General features: G+C 42.6%; 1 protein-coding gene across 1 annotated transcript in view; it reads right to left on the reverse strand.

Annotated features, from left to right (window-relative positions):
* LOC129708705 (LHFPL tetraspan subfamily member 5 protein-like) overlaps window positions 1-16,018 on the reverse strand; it is a 51,665-nt gene continuing 35,647 nt past the window's right edge. The window contains exons 2-4 of the mRNA XM_055654644.1: window positions 13,045-13,281; window positions 3,037-3,079; window positions 1-1,349 (exon numbers count right to left, since the gene is read on the reverse strand). Coding sequence (XP_055510619.1) covers window positions 3,063-3,079; window positions 13,045-13,281 — 254 coding nt within the window. The 3' untranslated portion in view covers window positions 1-1,349; window positions 3,037-3,062. The remainder of the gene's footprint in view (window positions 1,350-3,036; window positions 3,080-13,044; window positions 13,282-16,018) is intronic.

Here is a 16,018-nt window from a genome sequence, read left to right on the forward strand (position 1 = left end):
GCTTCCATGATTGCGATATTACGGGAAAACTACTAAAATCTTGCATCATATTTGTGAATTTTTCTGCTCATTCTCCCAAACCAGTGTCTTTATGCAACTTAACACACATTATCTTTCTGCTTGCGAATTTCAAATAAAACTGGTAGATGTATGGGTTTCAGAAGAACCATTAAGATTGCATCGTCAATTCCATGGTAAGCACAATAAAGCTGTCATTCAGGTATGCTTGGGCCTTTTGCTTGGGCCTGTCTGGACTGAATTAGGATTCTGCCTGGATTTGAGGGTATATGTGGATTGATTTCTCCGGAGCAGCGTAAGTTGATGGAAGATCCGATAGAAGTATATAAAATTAAGAGGCAAAGATAGAGTAGACGGTCACGATGCAGTTGCACGTAACAAATAAAGCATTGGAGTGAGGGTTATGGATCGGGTGCAGGCAGAACAGATTGGTATCATGTACAGCATGGACATTGGGGGCCAAAGGGCCTGTTCCTTTACTGTTCTGATCTATGTTCTTGTATGTTAGTCTTTGAAATCCTCAAAAAAAATAAACGTTGAATATTTTTTCCAGTAGAGGAATGCAGTATAAATGCTGAAAAACTGGGATTTCCAAATAGTTGAATATAGATTGTTAAAGTTCTACTATGAATTTTACTTTTGATTGCACATTTTAATTCACTGCTGCCGCAAAACTCTGTCATTTGTACTATGGATTAATTGATTTTCTGGTTTTAATAATTGTTTAGTGGAGAAAAGCTTTGTTTAATCTTAAAACATAAGTTTGTCACACTAGCCAGGGAACAGATTTTGAAGAACTGGTCTCTTGTCCCTGTTAATAACAGGTTTGTAATGTTCATAAATGGTGTAATGGGGGACGGCAAACATACAATAACTCTTCGCACCTCTTGAAACTTTGCCTACACATAGAAACATCCACATTGTAACTACATTTTTTTTTCTTCAATGTTAAGATTTATCAATTACTCGAGCTATTTCAACGTTTGAAGTACATACATTTATAACAATATACAGTGGTACAGAAATATATATCACCAGATTGAACCATAGATGATGCTTGTGATCACTCTAATCAGGCTCATTTGGACCTATACAGAGGGCGGCACCAGACCGTGTAAATAAATTAATCGTCTGACTGGCCATGTGACGGACTTCCAGTGGAATAAAACAATTTCAACGACTGTAACTCTGATGTGTATCTTCAGGGCAAACTGCAGGATTCGGTGATCCTTTTGCAACACCGCTCTCTTCAGTGCTGAGGAAAATACTGACGACACCTTTGTTCAATACCGTGTGGAGTTTCTTTAATACCACAAACTTATGGAACGGCTCTGGAAATAAAAAACGCAACCTTAAAAAATAGGACTTCAAAGCGTCAACAATGTGCCTGTAGTTTTTCATGCTAATGCTAAGGGTGGCACAGTGGCGCAGCGGTAGTGTCAGTGCCAGACACCCGTGTTTACTCCTCACTAAGGGTGCTGACTGTACAGACTTTGTACATTCTCCCTGTGTTTTCTACGGGTGCTCCAAAGACAAACAGGTTTGTAGGTTAATTGGCTTTGGTAAAATTGTAAATTGTCCCTAGTGTGTAGGATTGGGTTAGTGTACGGGGTGATCGGTGGTCTGCATGGACGCGGTGGGCCGAAGGGCCTGTTTCCACGCTGTATCTCTAATGCATCATTTACCGTCAAACATTTATGCAGAAAATATTACATTAAGTATTACTATTGGCAATATTGCCTCCACATTGTTACAGCAATAATGCAAAACATTTGTGCTGAGTTAGTATGAAGAACATCGCTCTCCATACTGGAGATTTTGAAGCAAGTCTACACACAGTTGATGCTATACTGCTTTTGCGATTAGGTTTATGATTGTCATAGAAACAGACAAATAGGTGCATGAGTAGGCCATTCGAGTCAGCACAGCCATTCAATATGATCATGGGTGATCATCTAAAATCAGTACCCCCGTTCCTGCTTTTTATCCCATATCCCTTGATTCCTTTAGCTCTAAGAGTTAAATCAAACTCTCTTGAAATCATATGTACTGAGGTACAGTGAAAGGTTTGTTTTGCATGCTTTCAAATCGGGTAATGCTACACATAATTACAATCAAGTCAAACTCAAGTTCATTAGGTAGAGCAAAGGAAAAGCGATTCAAGAGGGAAAAACAGATTCAAGCTTCCGAATCTTCCGCCTGACAAAGAGGAATGACAAGGGACAAGTCCTTGATTATATTGGCTGCTTTACTGAGGCAGCATGGTGTGGATGAAAACGGTGGTGGAGAGTCTGGTCTGTTTGATAGACTGGGTTATATCTACAACGCTTGGTCTGGTGGCTGAGTTGGTCCAGAGTAGATACATTCACAGCTTGAACTGCACTACACATGATTACTGCAATATTTGACTGTCTTAGATTGTACATCACTTTTCCCAGTACCAGATTAGAAAGAGGTTTGGCAATTGCCAAGACAGTCAATGTCATACTGACCACGTGGCCACAATTGTCTCAAGATGTGACGATGTCAACTGTGATTTTGGATAGCAAGTCACAGAGCTGTACAGCACGGAAACAGGCCCTTCAGCCCATCTTGTCTAGGTTGCCCCAGTTGGCATACTGGGCCCATTCCATTTGCCTGCATGTGACCCATATCCCTCTTAAAACCTTCCTATGTCTGTGCAAATGTCTTTCAAGTCTTAATTGTATCTGTTTATTTTGCTCCCTCAGCCAGCTTGTTCCAGGTTGGCTTTTAAGTACAGCTGTCTCATGCCTGTTTTTGACCCTGGAATGATGCAATATCTACACTATTCCGTAAAAGGTGTTTACATAGAAAATAGGTGCAGGAGAAGGCCATTCAGCCCTTCGAGCCATTCATTGTGAACATGGCTGATCGTTTAAACTAAAGTGCCAGAAGGTATGAAGGAAGATAACAGTTTTGGATATTGAGATTTTAAACTTAGCTTCCAGCATATCTTAATACTGTATCACTAACGTAAATATACTTGAAAATACTCACCAAAATGCACGATAACGATGCCTTCCCTAGGCATTGTCTGCTTCTGCAACACATGGAATACAGATATGGACTTGACAGAATTAATTAGCAGATACATGAGTTTTTAAAATAAACCATGAGCTGACCTGCAAACAACATCCAGGGCCAATTGAAATAAATAAAGTTTAACGTTGGTAATAGTTTTGACTTTAAATTATTTGGGTTTTTCTCTCTTTATAAACTATCAAGGACTTGACATTATAGCTTCAAATCTAGTTTAAAGATGACAAATATATATAGGCATATATATGTAGTTCTACCTAGCATCCCATATTCAACTCTTTTCCACATCCTCACTCCTGCCCTCTTCCAAATGTAAGTCAAGTGGCTTGGATTTTGCAGTAAACATAATGATGAGGTTAAAATGTAATAGCAAATAACAGCAGATGCTGGTTTATACCAAAGATAGACACAAAATACTGGAGTAACTCAGCGGGTCAGGCTGCATCTCTGGAGAAAATGGATAGGTGACGTTTCCAGATGGGACCCAAGTAAATAAAACTCGCGTGTAAGTGGAACTCAGTAAATCGATTCAAAATTGCCCAGCTCCCGAGGCAGCCACACTTGATCAATATCTCCCCAAAATATCTATTTTAGTATTGAAAACATTCAAAGAGCCAGGCATGATTGGAGGTTTCTTATTTAAGTTAAATTATTTTCTTATTAAACAGCGATGTCACCAAGCAATCTGTGGCAATAAAAGAAAACTGGAGTTGGAAAATCCCATTTCTTCTGAATTGGACTAGTTTGTTAAGGCTAAATATGAACCAAATTGATAAAACTGATTTATGCAAATGATTTATGTTAAGGAATCTGATGTGTACAGATTTGGGAACTCAACCGAAACATGTCACAGAGGCAGACACAAAATGCTGGAGTAACATCGGGTCAGGCAGCATCTCAGGAGAACGTGGATAGGTGACGTTTCAGGTCAGAACACTTCTTCAATCTGAGGAAGGGCCCCGACCCGAAAAGTTACCTAGCCATTTTCTCCAGAGATGCTCCCTGGCCCGCTGAGTTACTCCAGCACTTTATGTCCATCTTTGGTATAAACCAGCACCTGCAGTTCCTTTTTATTCCATGACACAAAGGCAATAGTTTTAGTAGCTATTACCCATAGTTTGCTCATCAATTTCCATATGAAATTTGCTAGTAAGTATCCAAGAATATTTCAGTAAGAATCCCAGGATAAATATTTGCTAAATGTTGCTGATTTCTAAATGTCTTAAGATCCACATTAGGAGATTAGGAAATGAAGGGATTGGTGTAATAAATCTTGTGCATAAACTATGGCATGACACTTAATGCCCTATGTATAATAATTTTATGTATTGTAATTTGTTGGTATTTTAGGAAACTATTTTAAAGAATAAATTGATAGCATAACTAGTTCATCTAAAATGTTGACATTTTTCAAATACATACCATGGTAAAAACGTAAATCAGTTTACTTTAGAGGTACAGAATGGAAACAGGCCGTTCAGCCCACGCCAATCAAGGATCACCCATTCACACTAGTTCTATGTTATCCCACTTTCTCATCGACTCCCTACGCACGGGGCAATTTACAGAGGGCCAATTCAATCAATCAATCAATCAACAACCTTTATTGTCATCTTGCAAGCAACAAGTACAGTGCAAAATGAAAAGACGTTTTCCCAGTGAATAGCGGAGCCTCGCACATGAAATTTAAAAACACTTCTCACATAATAACACTAAAAAAACAATCCAGTCCCTGATGGAACAGAATAAATAGTTAAAAGCAGGTAAAAAACACAATGTTAAAATACAGTAAACCAATCATAAAAAAATGTCCGGGGCCGCTGATTTGAGTGGCCAGTGCCAGTTATTAAAGTGTCCGTGCCAGCCGCAGAGTCAAGTCAAGTGACTGTGAGTGCAGAGTGACTGTTTAGCAGCCTCACAGCCTGTGGTAGGAAGCTGTTTAGCAGCGGCTTTGATGCTTCGATATCTCTTGCCTGATGGCAAGAGATCCAGGTGTGTGTGGAGGGGGTGCAGTTTGTCCTTGGCAATTCTCTGTGCTTTAACCAACAAGTTGGGATGTGGGGAGAGAAAACCAGAGTATCCGGAGGAAACCCACGTGGTCACAGAGAGAATGTGCAAACTCCACAAGGACTGTACCCGAGATCAGGATCGAACGCACATCTCCATTACTGTGAGCTAGCAGCTCCACCAACTATGTCACTGTGTTGCCGACCCAATGTCTGAATGTGTTTATTGGGCTGGATCATAATGTCTGAAGAAGTGTCCCGACCCATAACGTTGCCTATCCATGTCCACCAGAGATGCTGCCTGACCTGCTGAGTTACTCCAGCACTTTGTGTTATACACAAGATTTCAGCATCTCCAGCTCTCTGCCTCTCCTTCAATTACTCCAGCAATTTACACCAAAAATTAAAACATTGAAATGTTCTGAATACCATCTTTGAATGGCTGAGCTGAATTGATCCCACATAACTGGAACTGCAAGTTAATATTAACATAACACTTATTTTAGAAAAAGTTATATATATATTAATTGTTCAATGGCACCGCTCCTCCCTCAAATTTCCATATTCATTCTGGCATTGTTTAAAATCAATACCACGGAATGTAAAATGCTTGGTATTCACGGTTTCCAAACTTAAGCAATATTATTGAAAAATCTTCTATAATTATGAATAAAAGATGTACAACCTGCGTTTACAGAAATGCACTGTAGATGGAGTTACAAGACTGTACTTCCATTGCCAATAGCTAACCGAGTGTTGGAATTAAATACCAAACAACTAAACACAATTTCTGGACTAAATAGAATGGATTGCAATGTATTTGTTTACTTTAAGCAATTTGTTGAGCGTGCATTTCAGGATGGCAGCATCGTGCCTTTCCACAACCGAATTCCAGAGAGAATATAGACGTTATGTTACAGTTGTACAAGATGTTGGTGATGGTGCTCAGTTTGGGGCACCCTGTTATAGGAAAGATGCCATTAAGCTGGATAGAGTGCAGAGAGCATTTACAAGGATGTTGCCAGGACTTGAGCTGTAGGGAGAGATTGGTCGGGCCAAGATTTTATTCCTCGGAGCGCAGGAGGTTGAGGGGTGATCTTATAGTTGTATAGAGTCTTGTGGGGAATAGTTTGGGTAAATGCGCAGAGTATTTTACCCTCGGTAGGGGAATCAACACCTCCCTGTGTGCCTGGGTCCTGGACTTTCTCACCGCCAGGCCCCAGGTAGTCAAGATGGGAGGGAATACATCGAAGTCCCACACCCTGAGCACAGGATCGCCCCAGGGTTGCGTCCTCAGCCCCCTATTGTACTCCCTGTACACACATGACTGTGTGGCTAGGTTCAGCTCCAATTCAATAATTAAGTTTGCTGATGACACTGTGGTGGTGGGCCTGATCTCAGACAATGATGAGAAGGCCTACCGGGAGGAGGTGGCTGATCTAGCACTCTGGTGCCAGGAGAACAGCCTCCTCTTGAACATCAAAAAAACGAAGGAGCTGATCATGGACTTTAGGAGGGCACATCATCCGAGGACGTACACTCCATTGAGTATAAATGGGGATCCTGTGGATAGGGTTGTTTTAAATATCTGGGAGTCCAGAGGATATGACATGGTTTAAGTAGGCAAGGCAGCGCCTTTACCACCTCAGAATTGGGGAGTGTCTCCAAGGATCCTACAGTGCTTCACGCAGCGGCGGTGGAAAGTCTTGTCCGGGAACATTACCATCTTCGGGAATTGCTTGCCAAGCAAGAAGGCTCTGCAGAGAGTAGTGCGTTCGGCCGAACGCACTATGGGAACTTCACTCACCCCCCTGCAGGAACCAGAGGAGCAAACAGATCTTCCAGGCAACGGACTGTTCCAGCCGCTACGGTCAGGCAAACGCCTCCGTTGCCATGCAGTGAGAACGGAGAGGTTGAGAAGGAGTTTCTTCCCAGAGGCAATTCGGACTGTAAATGCCTTTCTCACCAGGGACTAACTCTACAGAACGTTTTTCCTTCTATTATTTATTATGTAAAAGAATATGTGTGTTATGATTGTGTTTATAATTTGTTTGGTTTTGTTGTTTGTCTTTTGCACAAAAGTCCGCGAGCATTGCCACTTTCATTTCACTGCACATCTCGTATGTGTATGTGACAAATTGACTTGACTTGACTTGAATCAAGAACAAGAGAACATAGGTTTAAGGTGAGAGGACAAGATTTAATAGGTACCTGAGGGGCAATGTTTTCACACAGAGGGTAGTGTCTATGTTGAGCGAGCTGCCAGAGGAGGTAGATGAGGCAGGTATAAAAACAGCATTTAAAAGACACATGGATAGAAAAGGTTTAGAGGGATATGGGCCAAATGTGGGAAAATGGAACCAGCTGAGATGGGGCACCTTGGTTGGCATGGACGAGTTGGGTCGGAGGGCCTGTTTCTGTGCTGTATGACTGCCCATCGGCAATCTGAATTGTGCATTGTTAAAATCTGTAGGTTACCTAATCCACTGTGAATTCTTCTGCATTTCTGACATTAATCTGCAGCAAGCAATAGACAGCCAATCCTTGTTCTGTTGTGTCAGTCCCAGTTTGATTTGCAAATGCCATTTCTACACTCAAACAGGTTCTCCACTGCACTATTACTACAGTGTAGGCCCGGTCCCTCTCACTTCTGCAAGATACTTCCACAGCCTTCATTGGCTTCTCATCTGGAAACTACATCTTACTCTGGGAGCGACTTTGAATGGTCTTCTAACCTGACCTGGGTTAGAAAGGACGTAGCGGCATTTCAATGCTGTTTAGTAATTTAAAGCTTAATGGCCTGGTTGTCACCTCGAGAAGGCATGCAGTGGATTCACGTTAGAAACCAACACTTAATTAAAATCCACCACAAAGTTGCAGCAATCTAATAATTAAGCCACTTTTTAATCTACCGCCAGTTCGCATAAATGGAGAAAAGTGCACAGGTGCACTGTGGTAGAGCTTTTTTTAATGTGTTCTCGGGCAAATGTTTGGCAGATGCAGTATAATGTGGATAAATGTGAGGTTATCCATTTTGGTGGCAAAAACAGGAAAGCAGACTATTATCTAAATGGTGGCCGACTAGGAAAAGGGGAGATGCAGCGAGACCTGGGTGTCATGGTACACCAGTCATTGAAAGTAGGCATGCAGGTGCAGCAGGCGGTGAAGAAAGCGAATGGTATGTTAGCTTTTATAGCAAAAGGATTTGAGTATAGGAGCAGGGAGGTTCTACTGCAGTTGTACAGGGTCTTGGTGAGACCACACCTGGAGTATTACGTACAGTTTTGGTCTCCAAATCTGAGGAAGGACATTATTGCCATAGAGGGAGTGCAGAGAAGGTTCACCAGACTGATTCCTGGGATGTCAGTACTGTCTTATGAAGAAAGGCTGGATAGACTTGGTTTATACTCTCTAGAATTTAGGAGATTGAGAGGTTGATCTTATAGAAACTTACAAAATTCTTAAGGGGTTGGACAGGCTAGATGCAGGAAGATTGCTCCCGATGTTGGGGAAGTCCAGGACAAGGGGTCACAGCTTAAGGATAAGGGGGGAATCCTTTAAAACCGAGATGAGAAGAACTTTTTTTCACACAGAGAGTGGCGAATCTCTGGAACTCTCTGCCACAGAGGGTAGTCGAGGCCAGTTCATTGGCTATATTTAAGAGTGAGTTAGATGTGGCCCTTGTGGCTAAGGGGATCAGAGGGTATGGAGAGAAGGCAGGTACGGGATACTGAGTTGGATGATCAGCCATGATCATATTGAATGGCGGTGCAGGCTCGAAGGGCCGAATGGCCTACTCCTGCACCTAATTTCTATGTTTCTATGTTTCTCTTTCTCCCATCATAAAATGGCTGCAAACATAGAGGCTGGTGGTCAAAATCTCTGATCCCACTGTTTTTTCAATATATAATATATTGTCTTGATTTGTACTCAAAGTGCAATTTTCCTTTCCGGCTTTAATATAAACTGTCACAATGAAAAATTGCCTGTATTAACGTAATGTATGAAATTTCAAATTTGATTATGGTACTGGGAAGAAAAGTTACGCTATATTAGATGATATTTTCCTGTCTGGGGGAAAAACTATTTTATCCAAGCACTTATTCATTGCAATCAGCCCAGCTGAGGGCATGGCACTGTGCACTGACACAAGGAACTTCAGATGCTGGTTTACAAAAACAAAAGACACAAATGCTGGAGTAACTGAGCCGGTCAGGCAGCATCCCTGGAGAACATGGATAGTTGACAATTCGGTGCATCTGTGTGCATCTACATTCTGGTGTGTGCTTTCTTTACTGTCGATAAAATCTAGAATGATGTATCCCAGTTGTTAAGTGGACCATTTAAAAGCTGTTTACATATGGCGTCATGTTATGGTCCGATGTTGATATCCATTTCTAGTGTAGGGATAAATTGCGATTTCAGCTGAGCTTTTAACGTTTAAACTAATTCAGTCTATCTAGTTCTACTGAAATAATCTGAAGCTATGAGAATCTCAGTATGAAATTGTTTCTGACAACAGCTGATTGATATTCATACTCTGCATTGATAAGCTCTTGTTATGAATAACAACAATATATCTTCAGCCCTGAAATACACAGATAGGAACACCAAGCTATAATCATTTTTAAACCTTGAAAATTCTCTATGCACATTTGAATCTATCGACCCATTTCATCTTAATTGTATTCCTGACATTCATCACCTTTTACATGCATTTTTATTAGGATTTTTTCCCCAGGATATCTGCAAAAAAAAAAAAGACACTAAGTGGCCTTACTCAGCGGGTCAGTTAGCATTTCTGGAGTACATGGATAGATGACCTTTTGGGACGTGACCCTTCTTCAGACTCATAACATGCACACATAAGCTTGAAAAAGAGCCTCTCATCCACAATTGCTACCTCCCACTAATCTTGTTAATATTTCATTTATATTCTCCCCATTCCAGTTCCTTATCCTGTACTTGCACCATTCTCTGAATCTAAAATTCCAGGGGGGTTATCCCTGTTCCGTGTGTGGAACAGGGATACACCAGAGTGTTTTTGTGCATTTAAGGACACAGAGTGCTGGAGTAACTCAGTGAGTCAGGCAGCATCTCTGGAGAACATGGATAGGTGACGTTTCAGGCCGAGACCAGTTGTAGAGGGAGAAAGTAAGCTAGAAGGTGGGAGATGCAGGACAAAGCGTGGCAGATAATTAGTGGATACAGGCAAGGGAAAACCATTTTACGTCCCATTCCAGCTTCATTCTCACTCCCCACCCCCCTGCAATCAGTCCAGGGAGGGGTGTTGTTCCGAAACGTCACCTAACCATGTTCTCCAGAGATTCTGCCTGCCCTGCTGAGTTACTCCAGCACTTTGCATCCTTTTATGCTTCTGCTGTTCCTTTTTCTACAATGTGTTGTCTACTGGGCTGCAGGAGGCAGAGGGGATGTTCATATCCTGCCGGGCTTTCTTTGTATATCTGACTCAGACCATGGGCTAGAATAAGAACAACAACATTAAATGTGCTGCCAATTCTATCCCAGAGACCGATTGTCGTGACCTCTTCTTATAAATGCTGATTTGATTGTTTCTTGATATAAAAAATGTTTGGCATGGAATGAAAAGTACGTGCAGACTTTCCTGTCCGGGCTCCCGGTGTGATTGGCACCTCTTTTGCAACAGTGCTGAATGCTGGCAGTAACTCACTTCCTTTCATAACAATGATGTTGCTTCTAATTGCATCATTTGGCCTGGACTTGTTGTACAAAGCCACTTAATTTGGCCTCACTGCTTACTGGGACACCAGTAGGGACATTTTTATAGAGAGGACGTATGGAACTAATAGCAACGTGGAAACTGACCCTTCGGCCCAACTTACCCATACCAACCAACATGCCCCATCGACACTTGCTCCTATCCTAGCCATGTACCTGTCCAAATGTCTTTTAAATATTGTGATAGTATCTGCCTCAACTACCACCTCTGGCTGTTCGTTTCATATACCTACCACCCTTTGTGTAAAAATAAAATTGCCCCCGAGGTTCCTATTAAATCTTTTCCCCCTCACCTTGAACCCATGTCCCCTGGTTCTTGTTTTCCATACTCTGAGTAAAAGATTATGTGCCTTCACCCGATCTATTTCTTTCATGATCTTATGCACCTCTATATGATCACCACTCATCCCCCTGAGCTCCAAGGAATTGTCCTAGCCTGCACATCCTCTCCCCATAGCTCAGGTCATCATCCTGGCAACATCCTCATACATCTTCTCTGCGTCCTTTCCAGCTTAACAAAATATCCTATAACAGGATGAGCAGAATGGAACACAGTACTATAAAGGTGGTCTCACCAATATCTCTTACATTCTGTACTCGACAACCTCGATACTTACTACTCTGGCTGATGAAGACCAATATGCCTTCTTGACCGCCCTGCTATCTACCTATGATGACACGAAGGTCAGGCAGAATCTCTGGAGAACATGAATAGGTGACTTTTCGGATTGGGACCCTTTTTCAGACTGCGTCTTCAGATCCCACTTTACACATTGTGTAACCAATCTACTGCAAACTGATCCTTTATTGACCCTTACGGCTGTGCAAGTTCTTGCTTGCTATTCCGTTTGCTTTCTCATTGTTAATTCCATACAGTACTATAATCCAGAATGTTTGTGTTGCTGAAAACACAAAGTGCTGGAGTTACTCAGCGAGTCATGGTGGACCAACCATTCTGAAGAAGGGTCCCGACTCAAAACATCTCCTGCCCATTCCCTCCACGGATGCTGCCTGACCCACTGAATACCCCCAGCACTTTGTGCTTTGCTCCAGCATCTACAGTCTCTTGTGTTTCCACATTTGCGTTGCTAATGTCTTTTCACATGAGGTTCAAGCTTTGTATTGACCTCAGGACAAACCAATTCCCCACGGGAGCATTGCGCTTGTGGGAGTAGGCTCAACGGGTCGAATGGCCTACTACTGCTCCTATGACTTATTAACTCTACTCAAACACGGTGACCGCTGTCTTATAGTGCTCACAGCACCAGAGACTCAGGTTGGATCCTGATTACGGGTGCTGTCTGTAAAGAGCTTGTAAGTAAGCCAGTTCGGTATTCCGACCACGCATGCACAGGTCATAGGTCGCTCGGGCTAAACACTCACAGCGGCCGTGCAGACCAGCGTCTTGTCCCTATCCAGCCGCTGATGGGCCGTCCCTGTCCCCTCCCGAGTGTCCCGTCCATGGGGCGCGAACCGGACAGGAGCGGTGGAGGGGGGGGGGCGCATTTAACCACTTGCATTGATAGCAATTAATAAATCTGTTGGTCTAATTTTGATGAACACCAAAACGCCGGTGTATGACGAGGACAGTAACACTCAGTTCACTCAATGTAAACGTTAGATCATTTTGTTCCTTGCACCCGTGGAAATCTCTAGCGCGGTCGAGACGAGGGGGTTCTGAAGTTGCATTCTCTCGATTCAGGACATTTTCTCCACTCTCATAGAAACAACGAGCCATGGCTTTACCAGTGGTTGTCTATCTAACTGAAACCTCTCTTCCCCCACCTCTCACCGTCTCTCCCCTGTCTCCCACTCGCATCTATCCCCTCTCTCTCTCTCGTGGTTACACCCCGCTCTCCCCCGCTACCAGGCACCCCGTTCACCTTTTTTATTCTCGATTGACCTTTGACAAATCCCATGATTCCTTGCATTTTTCGGAATACCGAACTGGCTTGTTCTTCCCGTGACCGGGTGGGTTTTCACCGAGACCTTCGGTTTCCTCCCGCACTCCAAAGACGTACAGGTTTTTTAAGTTAATTGGCTTGGTATAATGTCCCTCGTGTGTGTAGGATAGTGTTAATGATCGCTGGTCGGCGCGGACTAGGTGGGCCGAAGGGCCGAAGGGCCTGCTCTGTATCAATCACTAAACTAAACAATGGGATGAAATCCGTTGCAAGACACAAAGCATAAAATCGCTTACCCTTGTTTTCCACCTTAAAGTCTTCAGGCAGAAGGCTGTCTTGTCTGTTGCCCAGCACAAAGGCCAGGAAGGAGAGGATGAGAGCGTCCAGGATGCCGATTATGGCTAAGATGTACGCCCAGCGGACCGAGCACGCTCCCAAGCTGTACTTGTCCGTTTTGTTGCCACACATCTGTCTGACTGCATCAGAGTCCCAACCATCTGGGTAAATCATGCATCCCATAATGAGGCCGGTGGCTACAGGACAAATAACCTTCTGTTAATCTCACATCTGGCAGACGTGCAAGAAATATTTATTAACAGACTTCACATTTTATGAAAATACATATCCACGATATCCCTAATATATTCAATTCAGCAAAGAGCAACATTTGTTATCACAAACTGAAAGCTGTTTGCCTTAAAGGTAATGTGTAAGAAGGAACTGCAGATACTGGTTTAAACCAAAAAATAGGCAAAGAAAGCTGGAGTAACACAGCGGGACTTTGCCTTAAAGGTGATGTTTGTAGATTTGCCTAAAGTTAATGGTAATATTTATACATTTTGCCTGTCAGGGAATTGTACTAAAACTGGTTTCAACTGCATATTCATAGAATGAAACTTGCTTTTCACTTGAGAGTAGAAACGAGGAACTGCAGACGCTGGTTTACAAAAAAAAGACACAAAATGCTGGAGTAATCTAGCGGGCCAGGCAGCATCTGGAGAACATGGAGAGGCGATGTTTCGGGTCGGGTCCCGTCATCAACCCGACTTTTACTCCTTGTTCCTCAGTTTATTTTTTCACTCATGACCTCACTTGTCTGAAATCTGTTCATTGCCCATTTTCGAGCAACTGATGTTGGGAGTGCCGAATGGATCGCATTGCTTTTGGCTGGAGACACATACAGGCCAGAACCCACAGGCTCAGCAGATTTCCAGTATACAATGACATTTGGTCCCTGTTACTAACATTAGTTTTTAATTTCAGGATGAGGTATTTCCTTCACTTTAAATCCCCCGGCTGTTGAAGCGAAGATTGAGTGTTTCCAGATAAACAATCCAATCTCTGGACACTAGAGCACTCACTTCACCACGATATCCCGAATATATTCAACTCAATGAAGAGCAAAATTTGGTATTAGAATCTGAAACCTGGATGCCTTAACGGTGACGTTTGTACGTTTTGACTCTCAGGGAATTTTCAGAAATGACTTGGTATCAGTGTAGGAAGGAACTGCAGATACTGGGTTGAACCGCAGATATTTATTTGAGTATTAGACAGGCAGCATCCTGACTGGAGTCTGAAGAAGGGTCTCCAACCGAAACGTCACCCTTTCCTTCTCTCCAGAGATGCTGCCTGTCCCGCTGAATTACTCCAACATCCAACACCCTTTCCTTCTCTCCAGAGATGCTGCCTGTCCCGCTGAATTACTCCAACATTTTGAGTATATAAAAGTTGGGATGTAATGTTAAAATTGTACAAGGCATTGGTGAGACCAATTCTGGAGTATGGTGTACAATTTTGGTCGCCCAATTATAGGAAGGATGTCAACAAAATAGAGAGAGTGCAGAGGAGATTTACTAGAATGTTGCCTAGGTTTCAGCAACTAACAGAGAAAGATTGAATAAGTTAGGTCTTTATTCTCTGGAGCGCAGAAGGTTAAGGGGGGGATTTGATAGAGGTCTTTAATATGATGAGAGGGATAGACAAAGTTGACGTGGACAAGCTTTTCCCATTGAGAGTAGGGAAGATTCAAACAAGAGGACATGACTTGAGAAGTAAGGGACAGAAGTTTAGGGGTAACATGAGGGGGAACTTCTTTACGCAGAGAGTGGTAGCTGTGTGGAATGAGCTTCCAGTGGAAGTGGTGGAGGCAGGTTCAATTTTATCATTTAAAAATAAATTGGACAGGTATATGGATGGTAAGGGAATGGAGGGTTATGGTCTGAGTGCGGGTAGATGGGACTAGGGGAAAATAATTGTTCGGCACGGACTTGTAGGGCCGAGGTGGCCTGTTTCCGTGCTGTAATTGTTATATGGTTATATGGTCTCTGACTTGGTATTAGTACTGGTTTATTATTGTCACATACAGTATACTGAGGAGATACTTTGAAAAGCTTTTGTTTGCATGCTTTCCAGTCAAATCAAACTGTACATGAGTAAGCGGTCATGACCAACCACTGAGACCTTCCCATCTTCAATCAGACTTTACTAGACTTTACCTTGCACTTGCAGAATACAGTGTTACAGTGTTGTATTGTTACACGTTCAGAGATAAAGTCCAGTGTTGGCCCTGACCAAGTACAAGGTAGTGATTATGATATTGAGTTTCAATGCTTGCATCTTAAATTGCCAGACCTTTGTTGGACACTAGACCAACTACACTTCAATCTCGACAGTATCAATTCACCAGGAACTCAATGACTTGGTGTTAGGATTTTAACCATTCCTCTGACCACATCCTGCCTGTTGAAACCGTGAAGTTGAAGCTAAAGGCACCTTCACCACCTCCTAACAGCAGTAGGTAGGGTTACATCTCACACAGATGTGGTTAAATGGTTATTGCTCACCTGATTTCACTGCTTAGACAGGGTCAAAGTTGGATGTATGTTTTTCTTGACTCCACATTTAATGTTCTATTCCCACCTCTTCCCATACAGTTGCTAATATTGAATATCCCTGCTGCTTGTCTCTAGTGTACTGAAACTGCATGGAAATACTGCCTGGCATGAGAACACGCAAGAGAGTTAGACTGATTATTTCTGATGAATGTTTTTATAAAGCATGCAGTTTGCAGAGATCTCCCCCTCGTTGAGCCCCGTATGGATAACCTCACAGCACATGTAGACACATTTCAGCTTAGAATTGCAGGCTCTGACTCCACATTTACCAATACAGTTGCTAATATTGAATATCCCTGCTGCTTGTCTCTAAAAACTGCATGGAAAATACTGCGCTCGTTGAGCCATATGGCACAGCAATGTAGACACAAGG

This window comes from Leucoraja erinacea, chromosome 24 (genome assembly GCF_028641065.1).
Source record: "Leucoraja erinacea ecotype New England chromosome 24, Leri_hhj_1, whole genome shotgun sequence".
NCBI lineage: Eukaryota > Metazoa > Chordata > Chondrichthyes > Rajiformes > Rajidae > Leucoraja > Leucoraja erinaceus.